This window comes from Eptatretus burgeri, chromosome 10, assembly GCF_056783735.1.
Source record: "Eptatretus burgeri isolate ZD-2024b chromosome 10, Ebu_testis_v1, whole genome shotgun sequence".
Classification (NCBI taxonomy): Eukaryota; Metazoa; Chordata; class Myxini; order Myxiniformes; family Myxinidae; genus Eptatretus; species Eptatretus burgeri.
The window spans coordinates 7,147,888-7,170,257 of NC_140970.1; the positions used below are offsets into that span (position 1 = coordinate 7,147,888).

General features: G+C 48.3%; 1 protein-coding gene across 2 annotated transcripts; it reads right to left on the reverse strand.

Annotated features, from left to right (window-relative positions):
- Positions 1-537: 537 nt before the first annotated feature.
- On the reverse strand, positions 538-21,612 carry LOC147017907 (neural cell adhesion molecule 1-like). 2 transcript variants are annotated; one of them, XR_015062183.1, is made up of 9 exons: positions 21,228-21,612; positions 16,278-16,395; positions 9,080-9,261; positions 6,745-6,887; positions 6,484-6,513; positions 2,498-2,563; positions 1,510-1,663; positions 964-1,315; positions 715-842 (listed from the first exon to the last, which is right to left on the reverse strand). XR_015062183.1 is itself a non-coding variant. In XM_085896980.1 (8 exons), exons 1-8 carry the CDS (start codon positions 21,334-21,336, stop codon positions 634-636), a joined length of 1,011 nt encoding a protein of 336 aa, XP_085753106.1. In that variant the 5' UTR covers positions 21,337-21,612; the 3' UTR covers positions 538-633. The 2 variants fall into 2 exon arrangements, 1 of the variants encoding a protein (XP_085753106.1); XM_085896980.1 differs by lacking the exon at positions 964-1,315 and having other exon boundaries at positions 538-842.
- Between the last annotated feature and the right edge of the window lie 758 nt (positions 21,613-22,370).

Below are 22,370 nucleotides of genomic sequence, written 5' to 3' on the forward strand. Positions count from 1 at the left end.
CCGCTTTTCTCTCCGCGTGCGCAGATAATAGAAAAACACAATGGACAAACACAAAAGCATCAGACAAAGGGATAAGGAAAACGTTTGTGCGTCCTTGGTATGACTTAACTTAATGAAGCATAATTAAGCATTTCTACTTCAATGAAGGAGCATTGTAATGAACAACCGACGTGTTCAACCATTGAATCTCTCCATCCTTTGTCCATCAGTTCTACAGTTCGGTGAGATTAAAATTTAGTAAAGTGAGATGGGCAAACAATGGAGCAAAGCTGGCCTCCAGAGGCAGCCACAAACTGGGCATCCTCCATTGATCCAAATCTTTCCTTGGAAAATCAGAGCTCATCACAGCAACAAGATCTGTGTCTCCAGATCAATGGAGTGCGACACAGTACTGCTCTCCAAGGTCCAATCAAGATGATCACATGTTCTCCTGGAATTGGTTTCAAAACGCCGGCACGTTTGTCTGAGCACATTGTGAATACCAAACACCACATGCACTTAACTGGTGATGTTTAATGAAGTGTGCAAGCACACACACACACGCACACACACACACACGCACGAATTAACACGGACACATGTCATGTGATTCAAACATCCATTGGGTTAATCGTGGAAGCACAGATGTCCTCCTCAACAGCCCGATGACATCCTCACCTCCAGCGTCGTGAGGTTCTCATCTCGGTGTATTTCAACAGAGGGGACGTCTGGGCTGGGGAGATATTGGCCGTTTCTACTCCAAGCAAAGTGAGAAGGGTTTGCAAGCACGAGACATGACAACCTCACCCGCTGGTGCAACCAGCTGCTGAACGTTGCAGGGTTGACCTCAAACTCTGGAGCAACTGTTTGAATGAGGACAACAGGAGTTTTATCAATGAATACAACTGAATTTACATCATAAACATATAACAGAGCTCATTATAACCACTCACTCACTCAATGACCGATGTTAATGTTCGATACCTTCCGGGTGAAGTCGAAAGCTGAAATGTAGCATGGCCATCACCAGGATGGTACTCGGTAGAGCGCATAGCTTCAGCAGGTTGAACAGTTGATATTTTTGATCCCACTGATAGGCTGGATCGGGATTCGGACCTGAACCAAAATCTAATCAGCCTGCTCGTCACCTGACCAACTCATCCACCTATCTTTGTCACAACTCGTTCAGAACTTTTTGAGACATCGTGCTGTGCAGAGCTTTTGGCCCCATCTCTCAACGGTGAAGAATCACTTGAAAAAGTTTTTTTTTAATTATCGGATCCGGATCCGGATCTTCACCAAAATCGAATCAATTCTTCCTTGTCACATCCTCGACCTGTCCAGCAAATTTCGTCTAAATCCATGCACAACTTTTTGAGATATGCTCTCCGACATACAGACAGACATGCAGAGAGAGAGAGGGGTAGAAACAAAGCCTCGGTCCACCCTCGGTGACGGAGGTAACCAAGTGCATGCATGCATCCGTCCAGCGGGTGCTTCTCGTATAATCAGAAACAAAAGGACACGTACATGTTACATTGAGGAATGTCCATGCCACTGTGGTTCCTGCTAAGTTGGAAGCAACACACGCATAGCCTCCACCATCAGCTCGTTGCACATCCTTCAGGGTCAGAGCGGAGAAGTTTGCCTTGGAGGAGAAAACTTCCCCTTCATATTCAGGGTCCTGGGATGAAAACAAAAGCACAGTTAGACAAGATACAATGCAATAATTGAATCTGAACACGCAAGGTGAGAAGAGTATAAAATGGGAAGCTGCAGGTTTAACATTAAGTGGAAGAAGTGCTATGTCACTGACTCCCCGAAGCTGGTAGTGAACCACCCTCTGACTTCATCGTCCATCTCTACCCGAGATATTTTCTCCTCCAGATGTAACACAACGGCTGGTGATACCTCAGCTACAACAAATGTGAGCTTGTGAAGACCAAACGGTTTGAGCGTATATCAAAAGGTAAGGACATATGAAGAAACACGAGGTTGTGATGAAGAGGCACTCAAAGGCCCAAATGTACTCCACGAGGTTGGGAGTGACCAATAAGGGGGCAGAGGTCGTGGGGAACAAACATACACAGCAATAGCATCACCAGTGCGGGAATCAGGCATGTCAGAGCGATCGACACAATAAGCAGGGAGACAGGGAAGGGTTTGGGAAATCCAGTGAAAGAAAGGTTTCCATACGATCTAAAATATCCGGGTTAGCTCCAGCGGGCCTAGACGGACGGATCGATGAAGTCAGAGCGCAGACCTCTCGTATCTGTGGACCAGAGGGTTTGAGAAGAGGAAGGATAAGACGACGTAACAAAGAATAATGTAATAGACAATGGAGCGCAAGTTGGAGAGCAGGAGAATGGAGTAAGGAAAGAGGGAAGTAATAGTATGTGGATAAGAAGGAAGAGGAACAGCAACATAAATGTTTGCATAAAGCACCGAGAATACTACTTCCGGTGGATACAAGGTACAATACATTGAACGACAAGACAATCGATGATGGTATCCTTACTGTGTGAGGATGATTTCTTGAAGGAGAGAGCCACACGTTCTCCAACGAAGAATTGGAAGAGGAAGGCTTGATGAATGAAAGGAGAATAATGATTGTTATTAGAGTGATTCACTGAAAATTAGACATCACATTACCATTAAAACAATAATTCCAATGAAAACTGGAATAAAATTTTGTAAAACTGGAAACATCTGCTCTGTGTCGTGGTTCACAATCCCTCCTGACTGGCAGGGATCAATGAACCACTTGCACTGTGGTACATGTTCAGGTGGAAATCGAAAGTCGTATCCCCCCCACACCCACTTGTGCGAAGGGGGGGGGGGATATTTTTTTTATCTATGCCCAAGTCCTGCCTCTGGGTACTACCAACACATGTGAAAGATCTGGTGGAGATCGGCTGAGCCCTGTTTTTTGTATGATTTCCAGATGCGCGCGCACGAAAACACACACACACACACACACACACACACACACACACACACACACACACACACACACACACACACACACACACACACACACACACACACACACACACACACACACACACACACACACACACACACACACACACACACACAATCGCCATATTTAATACTTGCAGGGGCTACCCAGCACGTTCTGAGGGAAGGGGCGGGGGAGCTACCTGGCACTGGCCAGCGAGGTGAGCTTTTCCAGACGGTGGTTTTGAGACATGTTGGAGATTGAAAAGCTCTGGCATTGTCGGTCTCGTGGTGGTTACCTTTTGCATGGGGCCGGCACCAGCACTGCCTGACCCCACATCCCAATATACACTTTATAACGGTCTTTCATGGCCTCCAAATAAATTCCAAGGCCAACGTGTGGTCGCCTAAAGCCTCACCCAGATTCTAAAGTACCGACAACCAAAATTTGGGACCTGGAGGTGTTACGGTTCGGTCGTGAAAGAACAACGTTCAAACATCCAAATAAAACACAAACAAATACAAACACTTGAAATTATTCATATAGATAGCAGGATGAAAAGCACGGCTCTGTCTCTGTGTCTCTGTGTCTCTGTGTCTCTCTCTCTCTCTCTCCTATGTCTCTTCCTCCCTCCGTCCCTCTGTCTCTCCTCTCTCTCCTGTCTCTCTCTCTCTCTCTCTCTCTCTCTCTCTCTCTCTCTCTCTCTCTCTCTCTCTCTCTCTCTCTCTCTCTCTCTCTCTCTCTCTCTCTCTCTCTCTCTCTCTCTGCTATGTCTCTTCCTCCCTCTCTCCCTCTCTCTCTCCTCTCTCTCTCCTGTCTCTCTCTCTCGCTCTCTCTCTCTGTCTATTCCATGTCTCTTCCTCCCTCTCTCCCTCCCTCCCTCTCTGTCTTCCTCCTCTCTCACTCCTCCTCCCTCTCTCTCTCTGTCTATGCTATGTCTCTTCCTCCCTCTCTCCCTCCCTCTCCCTCTCCCCTCTCTCTCCTGTCTCTCTCTCGCTCTGTCTATGCTATGTCTCTTCTTCCCTCTCTCCCTCCCTCCCCTCTCTCTCTCCCCTCTCTCTCACTCCTCCTCCCTCTCACTCCCTCCCTCTCTCTCTCTCTCGCTCTCTGTTTCTCTCTCTCTGTCTATACTATGTCTCTTCATCCCTCTCTCCCTCCCTCTCTCTCCCTCCCTCTCTCTCTCTCCCCTCTCTCTGACTCCTCCTCTCTCGCTCCCCTCCCTCTCGCTCCCTGTCTCTCTCCTCTCTCTCTGTCTATACTATGTCTCTTCATCCCTCTCTCCCTCCCTCTCTCTCCCTCCCTCTCTCTCTCTCCCCTCTCTCTGACTCCTCCTCCCTCTCGCTCCCCTCCCTCTCGCGTCTCTCTCTCTCTCTCGCTCTCTGTCTCTCTCTCTGTCTATGCTATGTCTCTTCCTCCCTCTCTCCCTCCCTCTCCCCCTCCCTCTCTCTCTCTTCTCTCTCTCACTCCTCCTCCCTCTCGCTCTCCTCCCTCTCGCTCCCTGTCTCTCTCCTGTCTCTCTCTCGCACTCTGTCTCTCTCTCTTTGTCTATGCTATGTCTCTTCCTCCCTCTCTCCCCTCTCTCTCACTCCTCCTCCCTCTCGCTTCCCTCCCTCTCGCTCCCCCTCCCTCTCGCTCCCCCTCCCTCTCCCTCCGTCCCTCTCTCTCCCTCCCTCCCTCTTAGTGGGGCAGATCACAGCAATTTTTGAGATGAATCGTGCAAATGGTGATACAAGTATCAAATTTGGCACATTTGTTCTCCAGGGGATTCTAATCAAATCTGCCCGATTGGCCATTTGAAAATCCAAATTTAGAAAAATTTGAAAAAAAAAAACTTCAAAAACATTTGAAGCCCCAGCTGGCTGAAATTCTTGAAGCGCAAGTGAACATCCCAGACAGAGAACCAAGGGGAGATGCAGTCATCATTGATGGCTCAGCACTTATCAATGCTCAAGCTCCACGCACTTCAAATATATTGGATGACTATGCTAAAGAAGACATCATCCCAAAGGTGGAATCCTATGGTGCCAGGTACGAGAGGGTGGACGTAGTGTTTGATGTGTACAAGAAGTCAAGTCTGAAGTCCGAGGCAAGGTCGAAAAGGGGGCAAGGAATCAGAAGAAGAGTGACAGGAACCATTAAGACCCCAAGTAACTGGAGAAGCTTTCTTCGAGATGACACAGACAGCAACAAGACTGAGCTGTTTCACTTCCTTGCGGAAAAGATGTGTGAAGCACAGACGACAAGCACAGTCATTGTCAAAAAAGGAGAAGATGCCATGAGCAACACAAGAAAAGGAAGTCACTGGATGCTGTGTCTCCATGTTGTCACGAAGAAGCTCACACTCGAATATTTGTACATGCCAGGGATGCAACGACGGATGGTCGCAAGTCCATTATCATTAAGGCTAATGACACGGACGTACTAGTCATAGCAATATCTGTACTGCCATCATTACAGGAACTAGGTCTTGAGAACATGTGGATTGCCTTTGGCCAAGGAGCCAAGGCGCGATGGATTCCAGTCCATGAGGTAGTTTCTGCAATAGGGCCTGAGAAAGCTTGAGGGATCCCATACTTCCATGCGTTCACTGGATGTGACGTCGTGTCTGCCTTCCGCGGTAAAGGGAAGAAAACTGCATGGCAGACTTGGAACGTCTTTGATGATGTTTCTGAAACATTCACCAATCTCAGCCAGCATCCAACATTGATTCGTGATACTGACTTTGTTGAAGTATTTTTTTTTTTTCAAATTTTTCAAAATTTGGATTTTCTCATGGCCAATCAGGCAGATTTGATTAGAATCCCCTGGAGAACAAATGTGCCAAATTTGATGCTTGTATCACCATTTGCACGATTCATCTCAAAAATTGCTGTGATCTGCCCCTCTAAGAGGGAGAGAGAGGGACGGAGGGAGAGGGAGGGGAAGCGAGAGGGAGGGGAGCGAGAGGGAGGAGGAGTGAGAGAGAGGGGAGAGAGAGAGAGGGAGGGAGAGAGAGGGAGGAAGAAGAGAAGAGGAAGGAATTTGATGCATGTATCATAATTTGCACGATTTTTCTACTATCTACGACACTATCGATCTCCCTTACTCTCTCTCTCTCTCCCTCTCTCCCTCCCTCTTCCTCTTTCTCCCCCTCCCCTCTCCCTCCCTCTCTCTGTCTATGCAATGTCTCTCTCTCCCTCTCTCCCCCTTGCTCTCGCTCTCCCTCCCTCTCTCTCTCTCTCTCTCTCGCTCTCCCTCCCTCTCTCTCCCTCACTCTTCCTCTCGGTCTATGTCTCTCTCTCCCTCCTCCCTCCCCCTCTCGCTCTTCCCCCCCTCACGCTCTCCCTCCCTCTATCTCTCCCTCTCTCTCCCTCTTCTTCCCTCCCCCTTCCTCTTCCTCCCTATCTCTCTCTCTCTCTCACTCTCCCTCCCTCTCCTTCTCTCTCTCCAATGATGACACAGATTGATGGTTTAAAATTGTATTATTATGAGTTACTTGGTTAAACAACTTCAGTGTACAAACTGTGGACGAACATTCCTGGATTAATGTGTTGCAGAATTACCTGCCATGTGACGACCAGGGTCCTGGATGCCTGGAAGGGTGAGGAGGGACACGGCGACTGCAAAGTGAGTTCCACAATCCAAACCCTGTGAGCCAATCCTACAGAATTACATCTTCAAAGAATGTCCATTTGACTCGAGGATGAAAAGCAAACCCGACAATGTGTCCGCTCAGAATGAGGTTCCGTTTTCATACGAAATTTCAGCATCCGAAACCGACATAAGGATTCCAAATTAGGGAAAAATTAAATCCAATGTCTCACCTGCTCGCCGTCACGGACGTTTGTACCATCCTCACGTCTCCAGGTGATTGCGGGCGTCGGTGCACCCTCAGCCTGACACAACAGTTGGACATTATCGTCTCCTTCCGATGCTAAACTGCTTTCCAGAAACACCTCGGGAAGCACTGCATCAGGGAGAATGAAAAGGGTGGAATGAGAAATGCGAGCATGTCGGCTCAGGGGGGAGCTGCTGGCCAGGACAGGCCGGCGGTGACTCCTTCAGATCCATTGGTGCTTGTGTTATACGAAGGTTGTCAAGTAAGCACCAGCGATGGGTTCCCACAAGTCCCACTAATGCCTGTGCTGCATCACGTGACCAGAACACAGGAGTTGTGGCTCCTGCTGGCCAGTTGATGCTCCTTTTAAGGAAGCTTTTTCATGGTCTCCCAGGAAAATTAATCTTCTAAACCCAATTTTTAAGATATGTTCAACGTAAGGAGGAAAAGGCAGGTGAAAGCCAGACAAATAGATGTGCACTTTGACTCTAACCCAACCAAATATGTGTAATATAACCTTGAACAGACACCACTTGAGCGCCAACCACTTCCCTCCACCACCACTTCAACAAAAATGTTACCTTTCAGCAGTTTGTGAAACGGGACATGAGGAGCAGCTCACCAACACATCGGCCATGTTGTTCGGAATACGAAGGTCATCAAAACACCAATGGAATGGTGCTTCTTATTCAGACCGGGTCACAGCATGCAAGGTTCGAGTACAGTGATTCACATCATTGACTATTCCGTGCAGACAATAACTGCGTCAAGCAGATGGCCATAGCAGGCAAAATGAAGAACTCGTCTTGCTCGTGAAGGCCAGTGTCGATCTGGGTCGGTGGACGGTGTCGATCTGGGTCGGTGGACTGTGTCGATCTGTGTCGGTGGACGGTGTCGATCTGGGTCGGTGGACAGTGTCGATGGACAGTGTCGATCTGGGTCGGTGGACGGTGTCGATCTGGGTCGGTGGACGGTGTCGATCTGGGTCGGTGGACAGTGTCGATCTGTGTCGGTGGACGGTGTCGATCTGGGTCGGTGGACAGTGGCGATCTGGGTCGGTGGACGGTGTCGATCTGGGTCGGTGGACGGTGTCGATCTGGGTCGGTGGACAGTGTCGATCTGTGTCGGTGGACGCTGTCGATCTGGGTCGGTGGACGGTGTCGATCTGGGTCGGTGGACAGTGTCGATCTGGGTCGGTGGACAGTGTCGATCTGGGTCGGTGGACGATGTCGATCTGGGTCGGTGGACGATGTCGATCTGTGTCGGTGGACGGTGTCGATCTGGGTCGGTGGACGGTGTCGATGGACGGCGTCGATCTGCGTCGGTGGACGGTGTCGATCTGGGTCGGTGGACGGTGTCGATCTGGGTCGGTGGACGGTGTCGATCTGGGTCGGTGGACGGTGTCGATGGACAGTGTCGATCTGGGTCGGTGGACAGTGTCGATCTGGGTCGGTGGACAGTGTCGATCTGGGTCGGTGGACGGTGTCGATCTGGGTCGGTGGACGGTGTCGATCTGGGTCGGTGGACAGTGTCGATGGACAGTGTCGATCTGGGTCGGTGGACGGTGTCGATCTGGGTCGGTGGACGGTGTCGATCTGGGTCGGTGGACAGTGTCGATCTGTGTCGGTGGACGGTGTCGATCTGGGTCGGTGGACAGTGGCGATCTGGGTCGGTGGACGGTGTCGATCTGGGTCGGTGGACAGTGTCGATCTGGGTCGGTGGACGGTGTCGATCTGGGTCGGTGGACAGGTAGAACGATGGATGGATTTAACAGGACGTTGATCGAGGTCTGCAAACCGCCGTGGGAAGCAAGAAGGATGAACGAGTGATCTTCATTCACTCAGACTCTTCGACCAAACAGATTTTTCAAACTTTTCAATCTTCGACCTCTCTCAGTTTTCCCCATTTATTTTGCTTTAATTAATTTTCTCTATCTGATTACCCCTCCTTTTAATCTTACCTCTCCTCACTCTCATTCTTTTTCTCCTATCTCTAGGATTGCTTTAGTATTCATCTTGTGTGCTTCTTTTGCTTCTTTCCCTACCATTCCCCATTTTCTCCCAACACCAGACCCTCTTCACTATTACCCCCTCCTTCTCCTTCGCCTGTATGCAGCCCAAGGCTGCGGGGTAGCGTCATTGGCTGATGACGCAGCTGTACTACTCATGCAGTGCCCTCTGCTTGTTCGGACAGGAATTTGGAATTTGTTTATGCTGTTCACGAAAGTCGTTCGCCGAGTGATTATCCAGGTTTAAAAAAAAAAAATTCACAACAATCGATGTAAAGACGTGTTCCTAAACCGTGATGTCATCCAAGCCTACCAGGAACGTGATGTTCTGCCAATGTAACGACGGCCTCCACAAATCCAAATCTGTTCCGAGCGCTGCACACATAGAAGCCGAAGTCGTCTTGTGTGACGTCATGGATCATGAGTGTGGTGCCACCACGCTCCAATGAATGCTTGGCCGACGGCTCGAAGGGTGAACCATCGCCGATGTCCACTCTGCCAGAAAACAGGAAAATCTTTGCCAGAACTTAGTTGGGATTAAGTGAGGGATGTTTAGTGAACTATTTATAACGAGTCACTTTAACCACATTCAGCAGCAAAAAAACAAATGAGGGGAAACAAAGCAGAAAACAACTTCAGGGTATTCATAGAATACTTCACCCCATGCAGGTTTGAGGACTTGGTGCGAGCCAACTCTTCTGGCGGCAAGTTTGTAAATTCATCCATCGACACTTCTTCGGTAAATGTGCACACATTATTCTTTAAAAACTCTGCTGCAGAGTACATTCATAAGCCTTTACAAAGTTGCTTTTATTTTCGATTGAGTGTTTATTATTTTACTTTTTTTGTCCTCATCAGTGCCTTTCCACAACTTTATCCCGGAGGTCTTTTGAAAGCTCCTTGGTTTCCCATGGTTGAGTCTTTGCTGTGGAATGCACTACCCAGCAGAGGAAACCTGGAAGAACAGCTGATTTTATTCTGAAATAATCAGAATCACTACAATTTAACACAGGTGGAGGCCAATTAACGAGGTATGCGATTTTGAAGGTGATTGGTTCCACCTGAGCTATTTTACAATCGCTATTATAAAGGAGGGTTGACACTCATCCAACCAAGATGATCTACTTTTATATTTTTAATTAATTTTCTGAAATTTGCAGAATTTGTTTTTCACTTGGAATTTGTGGGTTACGATGTGTAAATACAGGTGGAAAAAGTCTGTTTTATTGGAATTTAATTCCAGGCGAAAAGGCGACTTATTGTGAGACGATAAGGCGACTAAACCGTCTCCCTCACCAGTTTTTTGGTGAGGAGGATATTTGGATATGGACACCCAGCAGGATTAAAAACAAAACATGTCAAAGGGCGGAGGAGCTCCTTGTGAGCCAACGGCCATCCATATCTAGTGCCCAACTGTGTCTGCGGACGTCCTCCTGCAGTTGGGTAACTTCTTATTAGGAGGTTGGTGGCAGGAATTGCACTCTGGGCCAACGGAAAACCCGTCATTCCAAAAAACATTCTCGAAGCACAAAAAAAAATCTGAAAAGCCACTCCGTGGGAGTATCTCCAATGCAGCTTCCCTTCGCAGGGCAGCTCACCGGATGACAGGATTGGGGCAAAGCCTTCGGGACCCCCAATCTTTGATGATAGGAGGGAAACCACGGGGTAACATTCCCGAGTCAGATTGCGGGAGAGTGTGTCGGAGTGGTGCTGAAGTGTCGTCCACCAGACGGCGGTCTCCTTGGGTTAACCTGAGGCGGTCCCTTCGGGTGGGTGCCTGGAATGTCCTGTCCCAAAGAGAGGCTGATCACCTGTCTCTCTTATCATCTGAGCTCAAGTGTTTGGACATCTGTATTGCAGCTCTCTCTGAGGTTGGGAGACCGGATTGCGGTGAAATCATGGTGGGTGGTCACACCGACTATTGGTCTGGTTACTTTGATGTTTACCATACCCAAGGAGTTGTTGTAGCCATGCCCAATAATCTGACTCCAATGATAATTGAGGTAACACCGGTCAACAAGCGTATTATGAGACGAAGGATTTGTCACTCCTTCGGTGTCATTTCCCTGGTCTCTGTTTATGCTCTGACTGAGGCGAGTGACCTCACCGTGAAGGATGCATTCTTCGCCACGCTCGAGTCTGTGGTTGATCAGTGCCCCAGACGAGATACACTTCTAGTCTTGGGGGATTTCAATGCATCGACTGAAAATGATAGGGATGGTTATGAGACATGTGTTGGTCTCCATGGGTCTGGAACTGTGAACCTGAATAGCACTAAGTTCCTTAACTTTTCAAGAAGTCATTGACTTTGGGTGGCTGGTTCATGGTTTCAGGACTTGGGATTCGTCATCGCTGGACTTGGGATTCCAACGCTGGCGGTGTGGCAAAGGAGATTGACCATGTCCTCGTTGATTGTTGCTGGAGGATGATACAGAACTGCAGGGTCTACCGGAGTGCCCAGTTCCTCAACACTGACCACCAGCTTGCAGTAGCAACTCTTCGTTTGCACCTTAAATCCAGCAGAATAGTACCATCCCAGCCGAGGCTGGATTTTGGCAAGCTCAAGGATGAGATGGTAGCTGAGGAGTTTGCGAACAAGCTGAGTGGAGATTTGGGGGGTCTGGGTGCTTTGGGAGGTCGTGAAGAGTTGTGGAATTCCTACAAGACCACCATCCTTGATGTTGCCGGTGGATGTCATGGAACTCACCGGAGGGCAAAGATTCTCGAACTGCATCGAGAGGAATTCGTGCATAGCGTTCCTCCAAGCCTATCCCTCGGAGCACTGCAGTTGGAGCAAAGGGTGGTCGGCTCTTGACAGAGAAGTCCGAAGTGGAGGCCCGCTGGGCCACTTACTTTGAGAGGTTGTTCCAGGCTGATTCACGAGCTGTCGAGTTGGACGTCAGGGACGTTACAATAACTGTTGCTGACCCTCCAACCAACTATGGTCCATCTTCCCTTGTGGAAAGACAGGCTGCGGTGAACCGGTTGAAATGGGGTTAAGCTCCAGGGATCTGTGGCATCCATGCTGAACCTCTCAAGGCTGGTGGAATTGCTTCACTCGTGCCATTGCATGCAGTTCTGTGCTCTGTTTGGAACACAGGCATCATCCCAACTGACTGGAAGAGGGGCCTTGTTGTCCCTCTCTGGAAAGGGAAGGGTGATCGCCAAGACTGCAACAACTACCGAGGGGTGAGGCTGCTCTCAGTGCCGGGCAAGGCCTTTGCTCGGATAATTATTGATAGGGTTCACCAGCATCTGCTTGAGCACCAGCATCCAGAGCAGTCAGGCTTTACACCAAAGAGGTCAACGATTGACCGTATCCTTGCTCTTCGGGTCCTCACCGAACGCAGACGAGAGTTTTGGCAGGAGCTGCTTGCAGCCTATGTTGATCTCTGTAAATTGTTTGATGCAGTGAATCAAGATGCCCTCGGGAGGATTCTTGGTCTTCGTGGGGTGCCACCAAAATTGATCGATCTGATGTCTGAACTCTACTCTGGTACTGAGAGTGGTGTGATATGGTGATACCATCTCTGATTTATTTCCAGTTGTTACTGGAGATATCCTTTTGGGGGCCCTCGAGGTGCTGAATAAGGAGTCGGAGCCGCTGGGATTACGGGTTTCCTGGGTCAAAACTCAGATCCAGGCTTTCAATGACATTTTGGATGCTGCTGTCCTGTCTGAACCTGTTTGTGGTGAGGATGTTGAGGTCGTGGAGAGATTCACTTACCTTGGCAGTGATATTCATGTCTCTGCTGGCTGTGAGTCAGAGGTCAATAGACGTCTGGGTTGGGCCTGGGGAGTCCTGGATTCACTGGATAACAGGGTGTGGCGCTGTCGGTACCTGTGTGGGAGGACGAAAGTCCAAGTCTTCAGGTCCTTGGTGCTTCCAGTCTTGCTCTATGGATGTGAGACTTGGAATCTGACCAAGGATCTGAGATGGAGACTTAATTATTTTGGTTCCAGGTCTCTTCGGAGAATCCTTGGCTGTCGCTGGTCAGACTTTGTGTCCAACGAGCTGTTGCTGAGAGAGACTCAAATGAGATTTGTTACCTGCATAGTCCGTGAGCATCAGCTGCGGCTGTATGGACATGTGGCTCGTTTTCCTGACGCTGATCCTGCTCACCAGATTCTCTCAGCGTGGGAGTCTCCTGGGTGGAGTAGGCCAATGGGCCAACCACGTGCCTCGTGGTTGATCGGCATCTCAAGGAGATGAGGATGGGCCAGGCAACTGCCTGGGGGATGACCAGACGGAGGCCCCTGGAGTACCGGCGAAAAGTGGACGCAGCGACACACTGCTCTGGCGCATGCTACCATACTTGACCTGATCTGACCTGACCTAAAAGGCAACAAAAGGTGAAATTTTTAAGGAGGGTGTAGACGTTCTCTAGACACTGTAACTGCAGGCCTATTTGCTTGCTTCCAATATAAAGGCCCAGTCACACCTTGACGTTTTAGCCAGCAATGGCAACGTATCAAAATGTATGAAAAACGCTGGCTTACGCTGAACTTTTGATGTTTTTTTTTTTAAAGATTCGGACGTATTCATAACGAGTTGGTCGTATGCATAACATATTAGTAACGGACGCAGAACGTTTCGTTGTCTTATAGATAACTTATACCAACGAATGCTGAACCTGTTGTCGGCCTTCACAACCTATGCCCAACGATAGTCTAACTTATGCATAGCGCGCTGCACGTATCGCCGACGATCACGTGGTGTAGCTCATTAAAAGGCTGCCGCACAACGATTCAAATCATAACCGCCGGAGAAATGGAAGTGTCAACATCGCAGTCACACCTTGGCGACCTTGCCAGCGTATGCCGACCTCTGAAAAATGCGTCTAAAACGCTGGCGCACTTCGAATACGGTATGGGTAAGTTTGGTATACGTGAATAGAACGCTAAAGTACGCTATCATACGTCGTAGTAAGTGGACTACGTCTTGAAATTTTAAACGTGTTAAACATTTTACGACGTACTTGCCGTATGCCTCACATGTTCCGCATGCGATGGGAATAAGTTGTACGCACGATATGCGATCGTTGGCACACGTTGACAAAAGTGACTTGTAAGTTACTCATAAGTCGAAACACGTCGAGGTAATGGTCAGGTTCGCGTCAGTGTTCCAGACTCCCCCTTTTTTTTTTTTTTTTTGGTTTTTTTTTTTTCGGTATGACGGTGATGTTGACACTTCGATTTCTAGTGCAGTTATAATATAATATAATTGATAGGCTGCCGCTCAACGATTTAAATCATAACCGCACTAGAAATCGAAGTGTCAACATCACTGTCATACCGAAGAAGAAAAAAAACAAACAAACAAAAAAAAAACAGGGAGTCTGGAACACTGACGCCAACCATTACCTTGACGTGTTTCGACTTATGAGTAACTTACAAGTAACGTGTGTGGACGTGTGTCAACGATCGCGTAACGTGCCTACAACACATTACTCATAGGTTAGAAATAAGTTTCGGGTACGCTAAACATTACCTCGACGTGTTTCGACTTATGATTAACTTACAAGTAACGTGTGTCGACGTGTGTCAACGATCGCGTAACGTGCCTACAACTTATGGCCAGCGTAGCGGAACTTGTGAGTCATACGCTGGCACAAGTCGTAAAATTTCAAGCATGGAAAATTTGAGGACAACTGCAAAGTACAACGATGAAAGCCAGCGTACTACGACGTATGGCAGTGTTTTTCAGCATGCTCTCAATGCTTCCAAAACTTACCCATTACGTATTCGACATGTGCCAGCGTTTTAGACAAATTTTTCAAAAATCGGCATAAGCTGGCTAAAACGTCAATGTGTGACTGGGCCTGAAGCAAGGTCATGGAACTTTTCATTGCAATTGACATCAGATCCTTCCTTTTCTCCAAAGGTCTGATCTCATATCATCAAATCGGTTTCAGACCAGGTCACTCCACCTTGGATATGCTGATTCTACTCTCCCAACAAAGAATAGAGGCCCTCAATCTCAAACATGAGATCAGGGCCGTCTCTCTGGACATATCTCGAACACATGATACAGCCTGGCATCCCGGCTTGATCTCTAAACTCTGCTGAGGGCATCCAAGGCCACTCCTCTCATGGATCACTGACTTCCTCTGTTCCCATATTCAGCATGTAGCTCTTAACGGGATAGTCTTATTTCCTCTCCCTGTCATGACTGAAAGGAGTGTCTTGGGCCTCGTCACATTCCTCATTCATTGATGATCTTTCCGATTTCCTGGAAAATCCTGCCGATATCTTTGCTGTTGATTCCACCCTCTGCCGCATCATTTATCATCATACAGACAGGCAGGCAGCAGCATTTCCCTTTCTGCAGACCTTGATAGAATCATAAGCTGGTCCAACACCTGCAATATGTCTCCCAACCCCGACAAATCTCGCACACTCAAACTGTCTCTCTGAAAGGACCGTCTGGCAAACCCTGCCCTCAACTTCCGAAGCAAACCACTTGAAGAGGTTAAATCAGTCACTCTGATGGGAATCACCATCAGCTATGATCTTTCTTGAGCAGACCATATTTACAATATGGCCTCCAAAGCCATCCACCAACTGGGCATCCTCCATCATGCAAGGTCTTTCCTTGGCAAATCTGAAATATGACAACCTACAAGGCCTTCATTCGCAGCTTGATGTAGTACTGCTCTCTGCTTTGGGCTGGCTTCGTCATGCTGTTGAAAGCAAGGCCCGAAATAATTTGGGATCTACCGTGAAAACGCTGAGTGTCAGGGCCTGCTACTTTCACATCAGGTATTCTCTGTATTTCACTCTCTGTATTCAACAGCCTCCTTTTTGGTCTTGCACTCTGTGCCTTCATTAGGCACTGCCACTCCCAGGTTTCTGCAGGGAACATGCAGTCTGCCAGTAACCATCTTCTTGCTAAACCTCCCAAATCCAGGCTCACTGCTCACCTCCTCTCATTTGTTCCTCTTTTCTCTCGCCTGTGGAACCAACTTCCCATGTCTGTTCAGTCCCTTTCTTCCCTCCAGGACTTCAAGACATCTGTTCATCACTACTTCAGGTAATCTTCCATGCATGCTCATGATATATTATACCCCAAATTACCCCATTCCCAAGCACTCCCCTTTTCCAGGTTATTGTGATTTTCCACCCTCTCCTTCACCTCTTTTTGTTTGGTAGTTGTCGGTTGGTTTGTTCCTCTTCTGTTTCAGCCACACCTTCACCTTCCTCTTCTTCCTGTGTTTCATTCAGATTGTCTGCAGATTGTTCACCACCATGTGCCCTTCTCCTTCCCCCTTGATCTCACTCTCACTCTACCCTGCTGTTGGTGTTACCCCCTTTCCATTTTGTTCTATCCCATCCTTCTTAAGCTTCTTTCCATGAGCCTCGACCACGTACACAAAATACCCGACTTCCTGAAGCTTAAAATGCAAATAGTTCAAACTACTGCCTTCAGCTGGACTTCAACCCACAACCTCTGAGATGCCCATCCAGTGTACTCACAAATAAACCACCACTGTCCCCACAAAGCAACTAACCGGTACCACATGACAAGCGGATCAGGAAAACCATCAGCCACACAGGAAAGATTTGTGGTCTCACCAAGACCGGCCGTCACATTCACCAAGGGCCTCACAGCATGAATTGTGGGAAGTACTGCCAGGAAAAGAACTCCAGTCAATGTTAATATGATGAGTGCAAGTCAGTATGAACTTTCTAATATGGCACAGACAGGAATGGAATGGAGAAAGAGGGAGAGGTGGGGTGGACAGAGATAGAGAGAGAGAGAGAGAGAGAGAGAGAGAGAGAGAGAGAGAGAGAGAGGGAGAGAGAGAGAGAGAGAGAGAGAGAGAGAGAGAGAGAGAGAGAGAGAGAGAGAGAGAGAGAGAGAGAGAGAGAGATAGAGAGAGAGAGAGAGAGAGAGAGAGAGAGAGAGAGAGAGAGAGACAGACAGACAGACAGACAGACAGACAGACAGACAGACAGACAGACAGACAGACAGACAGACACAGAGACACAGAGACACAGAGACAGAAAGACTCCTCAATGATATTGTTGCGGTTTTCGGAACCGCAAGCATACAACACATTGGTGTCCCAAGACAGTTATACCATTATTATACGTGTAGATAGTCCCTTTCCTTTTGTTTAGCGGGACAACAAGGGAGTGTGTTGTGATGATCTTATTGCTGGGGTTGCTTAAATTATTTTCTCCTACATTTCGTCCCGACTCTTCTTTTCGTCTGATTATTCCTGAGGTAAATCAGCCACGTGCGCCTTCGCTGTGAGGTAGGGCCTCATGGAGGCCAGTGCGTGCGGCGCCACAGTAAGGGAACTGCTGCACAGAGATCCTCGTTCCCGGGCGAGCCTCAATCCAGCGTGTGCAGCGAGTCATGTGGTGCACTTGGCGGTGCGGGATTATCGACTCGAGCTTCCGATGATCTGGGAAAGATTGCCGGTTGCATTAAAAAGGCATGTGAATGAATACCTCTTGAGAGGATGCACGAATGGTGTTTTTCACAACACAGGAAACAGCCAGCACGATGCCCACGCTGCACGAAATGCGTACGGAGGCCGATAAAGACGACTCCACGCCATGTTTGACGGGATACGAGTGTGCGGAGTAGAAGCGGCTTGTTCCTTTTCAACCTCAATTTCCGACACATCCGAAGAATGGCAGGGTCTTTCATTGATCCAGCATGGTCCGAATCCGAGCTTAGCCGGGACTTTGTTCCCAACGATCCATTCCTTTTAGCCGGTACGTCCTTGGCAGTGTCGCTCGGCTGCATCCGTTCCGGAATAGTGATCCGATCCGGTGGAGTGATCCGGTTCGGACAAGGCGTACCGAGGGCGTGTTCCCCGGTAATTAAATCACGTGATTAATGAGGTAACCCATAAACCCATAGACGGGAGGACCGAGTTATTGGCGTCCACGGTCAGTTAAGCGACCCGCCGCGTGATGGAATTATCCGTGTGCGACGGCCTACAATTCCGGGGAGTCTGGTGGGAACCGAGATAGTTTTCCCCACCCAGTGGTCTTCTCACCCAACCCCCAGGCCCGCAACAATATTAATATGGAGGAGTTCGTTTCATGATAAAGCTGTCGAAAGCATGCAAGGCCAACTCCATACATGGATAAATGACTTCCTCTACTCTCGAAGTCAACATGTGTCTCTCAAGGGAATCCTTTCACCTCCTTTCCCTGTCAGGCTGGAGAACCCTAAGGCAGTGTTCTGGGCCCTGTCTGATTCCTGATCTTCATCAATGATCTCTCTGACTTTCTAGACAACAGTATCCTCTTTATCTATTTGTTGATCACTCCACACTCTACCGTGACATCTCTCATCCTTCAGAAAGGAAGGCTGGAACCTCCTCCCTCTCTTCAGACTTGAAAAAAAAATCACAACATGGTCAAACACTTGGAATATGTCTTTCAATCCTGACAAATCTCACACTCTTGCTGTCCCTCTCCCAAAGGACCATCTGACAAACCCTCTTCTCTGCCTTCTTAACAATCCTCTTGAGGAAGTGCAGCCATTCCAATTCCAGGGTCTCATTGCCAGCCATGATCTTTCTTGGACAAACCACTTTTCAAAATTGGCCTCAAAAGCCAGCCGCCGACTTCATCAAGAAAAGTCCTTCCTTGGCACACCTGAACACTGATTCACACACAAGGCCTTCATCTTCAGCTTGATGGAATACTGCTCCTGGCTGGCGTCCCTGCCTCACACCTTGCAAAGCTTGACGCCGTGGAAACCTAGGCCTTCAAGATCATTGGAATCTCCCGCGATGAAGTCGAGTCGATGGGTCTGTCACTTCAGCATCACAGACAGGTCGGTTGTCTCTCTGTCTTCCACTGCCTCCTTTCTGGTATTTCACCCTCTGCTCCCTTCCGTACTTTGCCGCCCCCCCCCCCCAGGTTTCTGCTGGGCACACACGGTCCACCATCAACCACCTTCTGATGACACGACATAAATCCAGGATCTCTGCTCGTTTCCACTCATTTGTTCCCGCCTGTGGAATCAACTTTCACATCCTCTTCAACATCATTCTTCCCTCCAGATCTTCGAGAAAGGAGTTCACCACCATCTCAGATCATCCCCCCTCAAAAACCATGGCTTCTCTCGCCATATTATCCCTGCCCCCTCACCCCTCTTCCCCCACACATACTCCCAAACCCACCTCCTTCCAAATTTCCAATTTTTCCTTCCTGAGAGTTTACTTCTGGAACAACCACAATACCACAGTCTTCCCCACACCAATTGTTTGTCTAAGTCTCCCTCTATCTCGGCCTTTAACTCTGCTGTTGGGTGTTTCCCTCCTCCCTCCACTGTTCCTTTTGTTGTCTTGGATTCTGATGTTAAGTGTTCTCGCTCTTCCATGAGCCTCGACTCAGTACAAACCAGAACGGCACTCGGGTGGAGCGCATACTTGTGCCAGACTGAACGTTTTGTATCCCACTGATAGGCCGGATCTGCATCCGGATCTGAACCAAAATCGAATCGACTTGTTCTTGTCACCTGCCCAACTCATCCACCAAGTTTTGTCCGAATCTGTCCGCAACCTTTTGAAATGTTGTTTTGATTTTTGAAAATCATGCGCCATGCTCTATTCGGAACGTCGGTGCTGCACAAGCAGTTTCTTGGCTTGGGCTACAATCCTGGATTGGTCCCCACTCCGACACAGGAACTCAGGGAAGAAATTTGGAATTTGCCATGTTGCCAGCGATAGCACGCCTACTTTTTGTGAATAATTTTAATGTCCACCAACTAATGTCCGCAGATGGGACTCTCAGTTTAAGGTCCATCCGAGGGATGGTGGCATACACACATTGACGAATCATCCTGACTGTGTGACACTGGGATGGCAGTTTAAATGTGGGTCAGGATTCGAACCCAAAATCAACGGCTTTGAGCCGAGTGTGCGTACCTCTCCGCGGTACCAACATCCCAGAATGAAGAGTCCACATGTTTAGTCGTTTCATCACCACCCATCTCTCTGGCATCAGTCTGACCGATCTCCACCTCACCCTCACCCTCACAACCGCAGACACTCACCACTCTCTCACGAATGCCTGCACTACACTCAGCCAACCTTAACCACTGTCAATATCCTCTCAAAACTCCTCCTACAGCACCCTCAGGTGCAGGGGTCCCAATCAAATTTGTTGAGATAAAAATTGGAAAAATAGGAATTTTGGAGGCATTTTTAACATGAAAAAAATCAGGAAATAGGAGGAACGGCATGTATTTGTCAATTTATTTCCACATGAGATGATAAATACATTTTTAGCTCACCTGGACTTCAGTGTGGTGAGATGATGCGATCGCGCAGCGTCCGTAGGTAAGTGAGTGAGTGAGTCCGTAAACGCTTTTGCCATTATCGATGGACTGAAATTTGTTCATGGAATTAAAAAAAACAATCAGGGTCTAACTAAGGGGTCTGTGTTGGGTTTGAGTGATTGTTGCTCCTGATCCAGGTGAGCTTCAGGACACACGGTCCTCTTTTTAATGTGTTCCTCCTCTCCTACAGCCACCCTATCCATCCAATGTTTAATACATCGGAATGGTACACCAGACACACACAGAGTTGTAACCTTGATAACGCCAAGTTGATAATTATCATCGAGATGACATTCACTCATTCAGATTTGTTCTCCGCAGGAACGACAATTTCAGAAAACATGCCTTCAATTGTTTTTTTGGCATGATTAAATCAACAAAGCAAACCCATAACATGATTCAAATCACTTGAATCAACATTTACACAATGTTGATTATACAATGTTGTTTGTCTCTGGAGGTGTCCAAGAGGTGTTTGTTTGTCTCTGGGCATGTCCGGGCGGTATTTGTCTCCGGGCGGTGTTTGTCTCTGGAAATGTCTGTGTGGTGTTTGTCTCTGGGTGGTATTTATAGTATGACCGGTACAAAATGGATTTCAAACATTATTTTGTTTCCATCTTCACTGTCATTCAATGGAGAATCATTTTGATGAGACGGTATGAAATCATAATTAACGCTCCATTCTCGCTGCCTTCCTTTAACTCCTGCCCCCACCTTGTCTCTCTCCCTCCCTCCTCGCTCCCCCAGACCCTCCTCACTCTCCCACCCCTCCTCACTCTCCCACCCCTCCTCGGTCCTCTCTTCCGCCTCCACCTCCTCACTCTCCCACACCACTCTCTTTCTCTCCCCCCCCCCTTTATGTTCCCATCAGCAAAATAATGGGTTGTATTTGCTCGTTTATATATACACATACATATATATATATATATATATATATATATATATATATATATATATATATATATATATATATATATATATATATATATATATTCTTTTCTTTCCTGGAATAGTGCAGGCCTCAACTGTTTGATGTGTGAGGTTGGAGTGTGTGAGCGAGGTGGCGTCGAGGTGTATCGGGGTAAAACGTTGGTGCCAGGTGCGATACAAGTGAGACCTGAGAATTTCAGAAAGGTGAGATACTCACAGTGAAGTTCCACGTGAATCGAAGCTTCAGCAGTGGAGCCATTTGCTGTCTTCGCCACACACCTGTAGATGCCGGCATCTTTTAATTTTGCCTCGTGTATCACGAGCATCGCCTCTTTCTCCTGGGAAGAGGCCTCGACACAGTACTGCGATCCCACTGGTTTCCCACTTGGAGAAAACCACCAAACGTCAGCATCCTCGTCCGCTGGGACAGGAAACAAAAGGGGGTTGGTGAGGTCTCGGATGGAGGGTTAGTTGGGTGAAAGGGGTGAAGAAAGACAATGTTACAAGAACTAAATGGAGAAGGTACAAGGCTGCATGAAAAAAACAATTCAATAATTACTGTCCACTCGCAACTACAACCTGTCACTGAAGCCATGGGAATATTGAGGGTGGGGGGGGAGAAAGAGGGAGGGGGAAACGAGAAGGGGTTGGGGAGTGAGGAGGGGGGAGCATCGAGGGGTGAGGAAGAACGGAGCAAGGAAAGGAGTGAGGAAGGGGGGGATGTGGAGAGAGAGACACCTCATCAAAGGTCGCTATACACTCTGGAAGGAGGGGTGGGAGTGAGGAGGATAGGCAAGAGAGGAGGGATGGAGGGGTAAGTTGGATGGGGGGTGGGGTTAAGGGGAGGTAATCGTGAGGGGAGGGGGTTCTGGAGTTGCGTTTCAAAGGGATGCTTAGCTTAGACAGCTGAGGGGGAAAGGGGGTGAGGTGATCTCGACTTACGTTTGGTTGTGGGACTTGTGTAAAAATGGGGAGAGGGAGGGTACTGCAGGATTAAACAAAATGGGGTACGTTAAAACACCATGTCAATACTGTTACGAATTTGGAAACCGATCACACACAACATCCAGGTTCCTATAGCTCGGTTATATCAGTAAGTCTGTGTTTTATAGACAGCTTCCTTCCCTTGTCTTGTAGGTGAATCAATGTAAATGCGCTGTGATTTATTTTAATAGTTAGTTTTATCGGGATTCTGCAGAGAAGAACAACGACCCTCCCGCCCCGAGATTCCTGCAGCGTAAACAAGAATGATGGTTAGAAGGATGCTGCAAGCTGAGGACGATCATCCCCCGCCCCGAGAATTTCCCCGCGCGCTGGGGAGGGGGAGAGTTGAGCACGCCGGAGCCCATAAAAGCGAGCC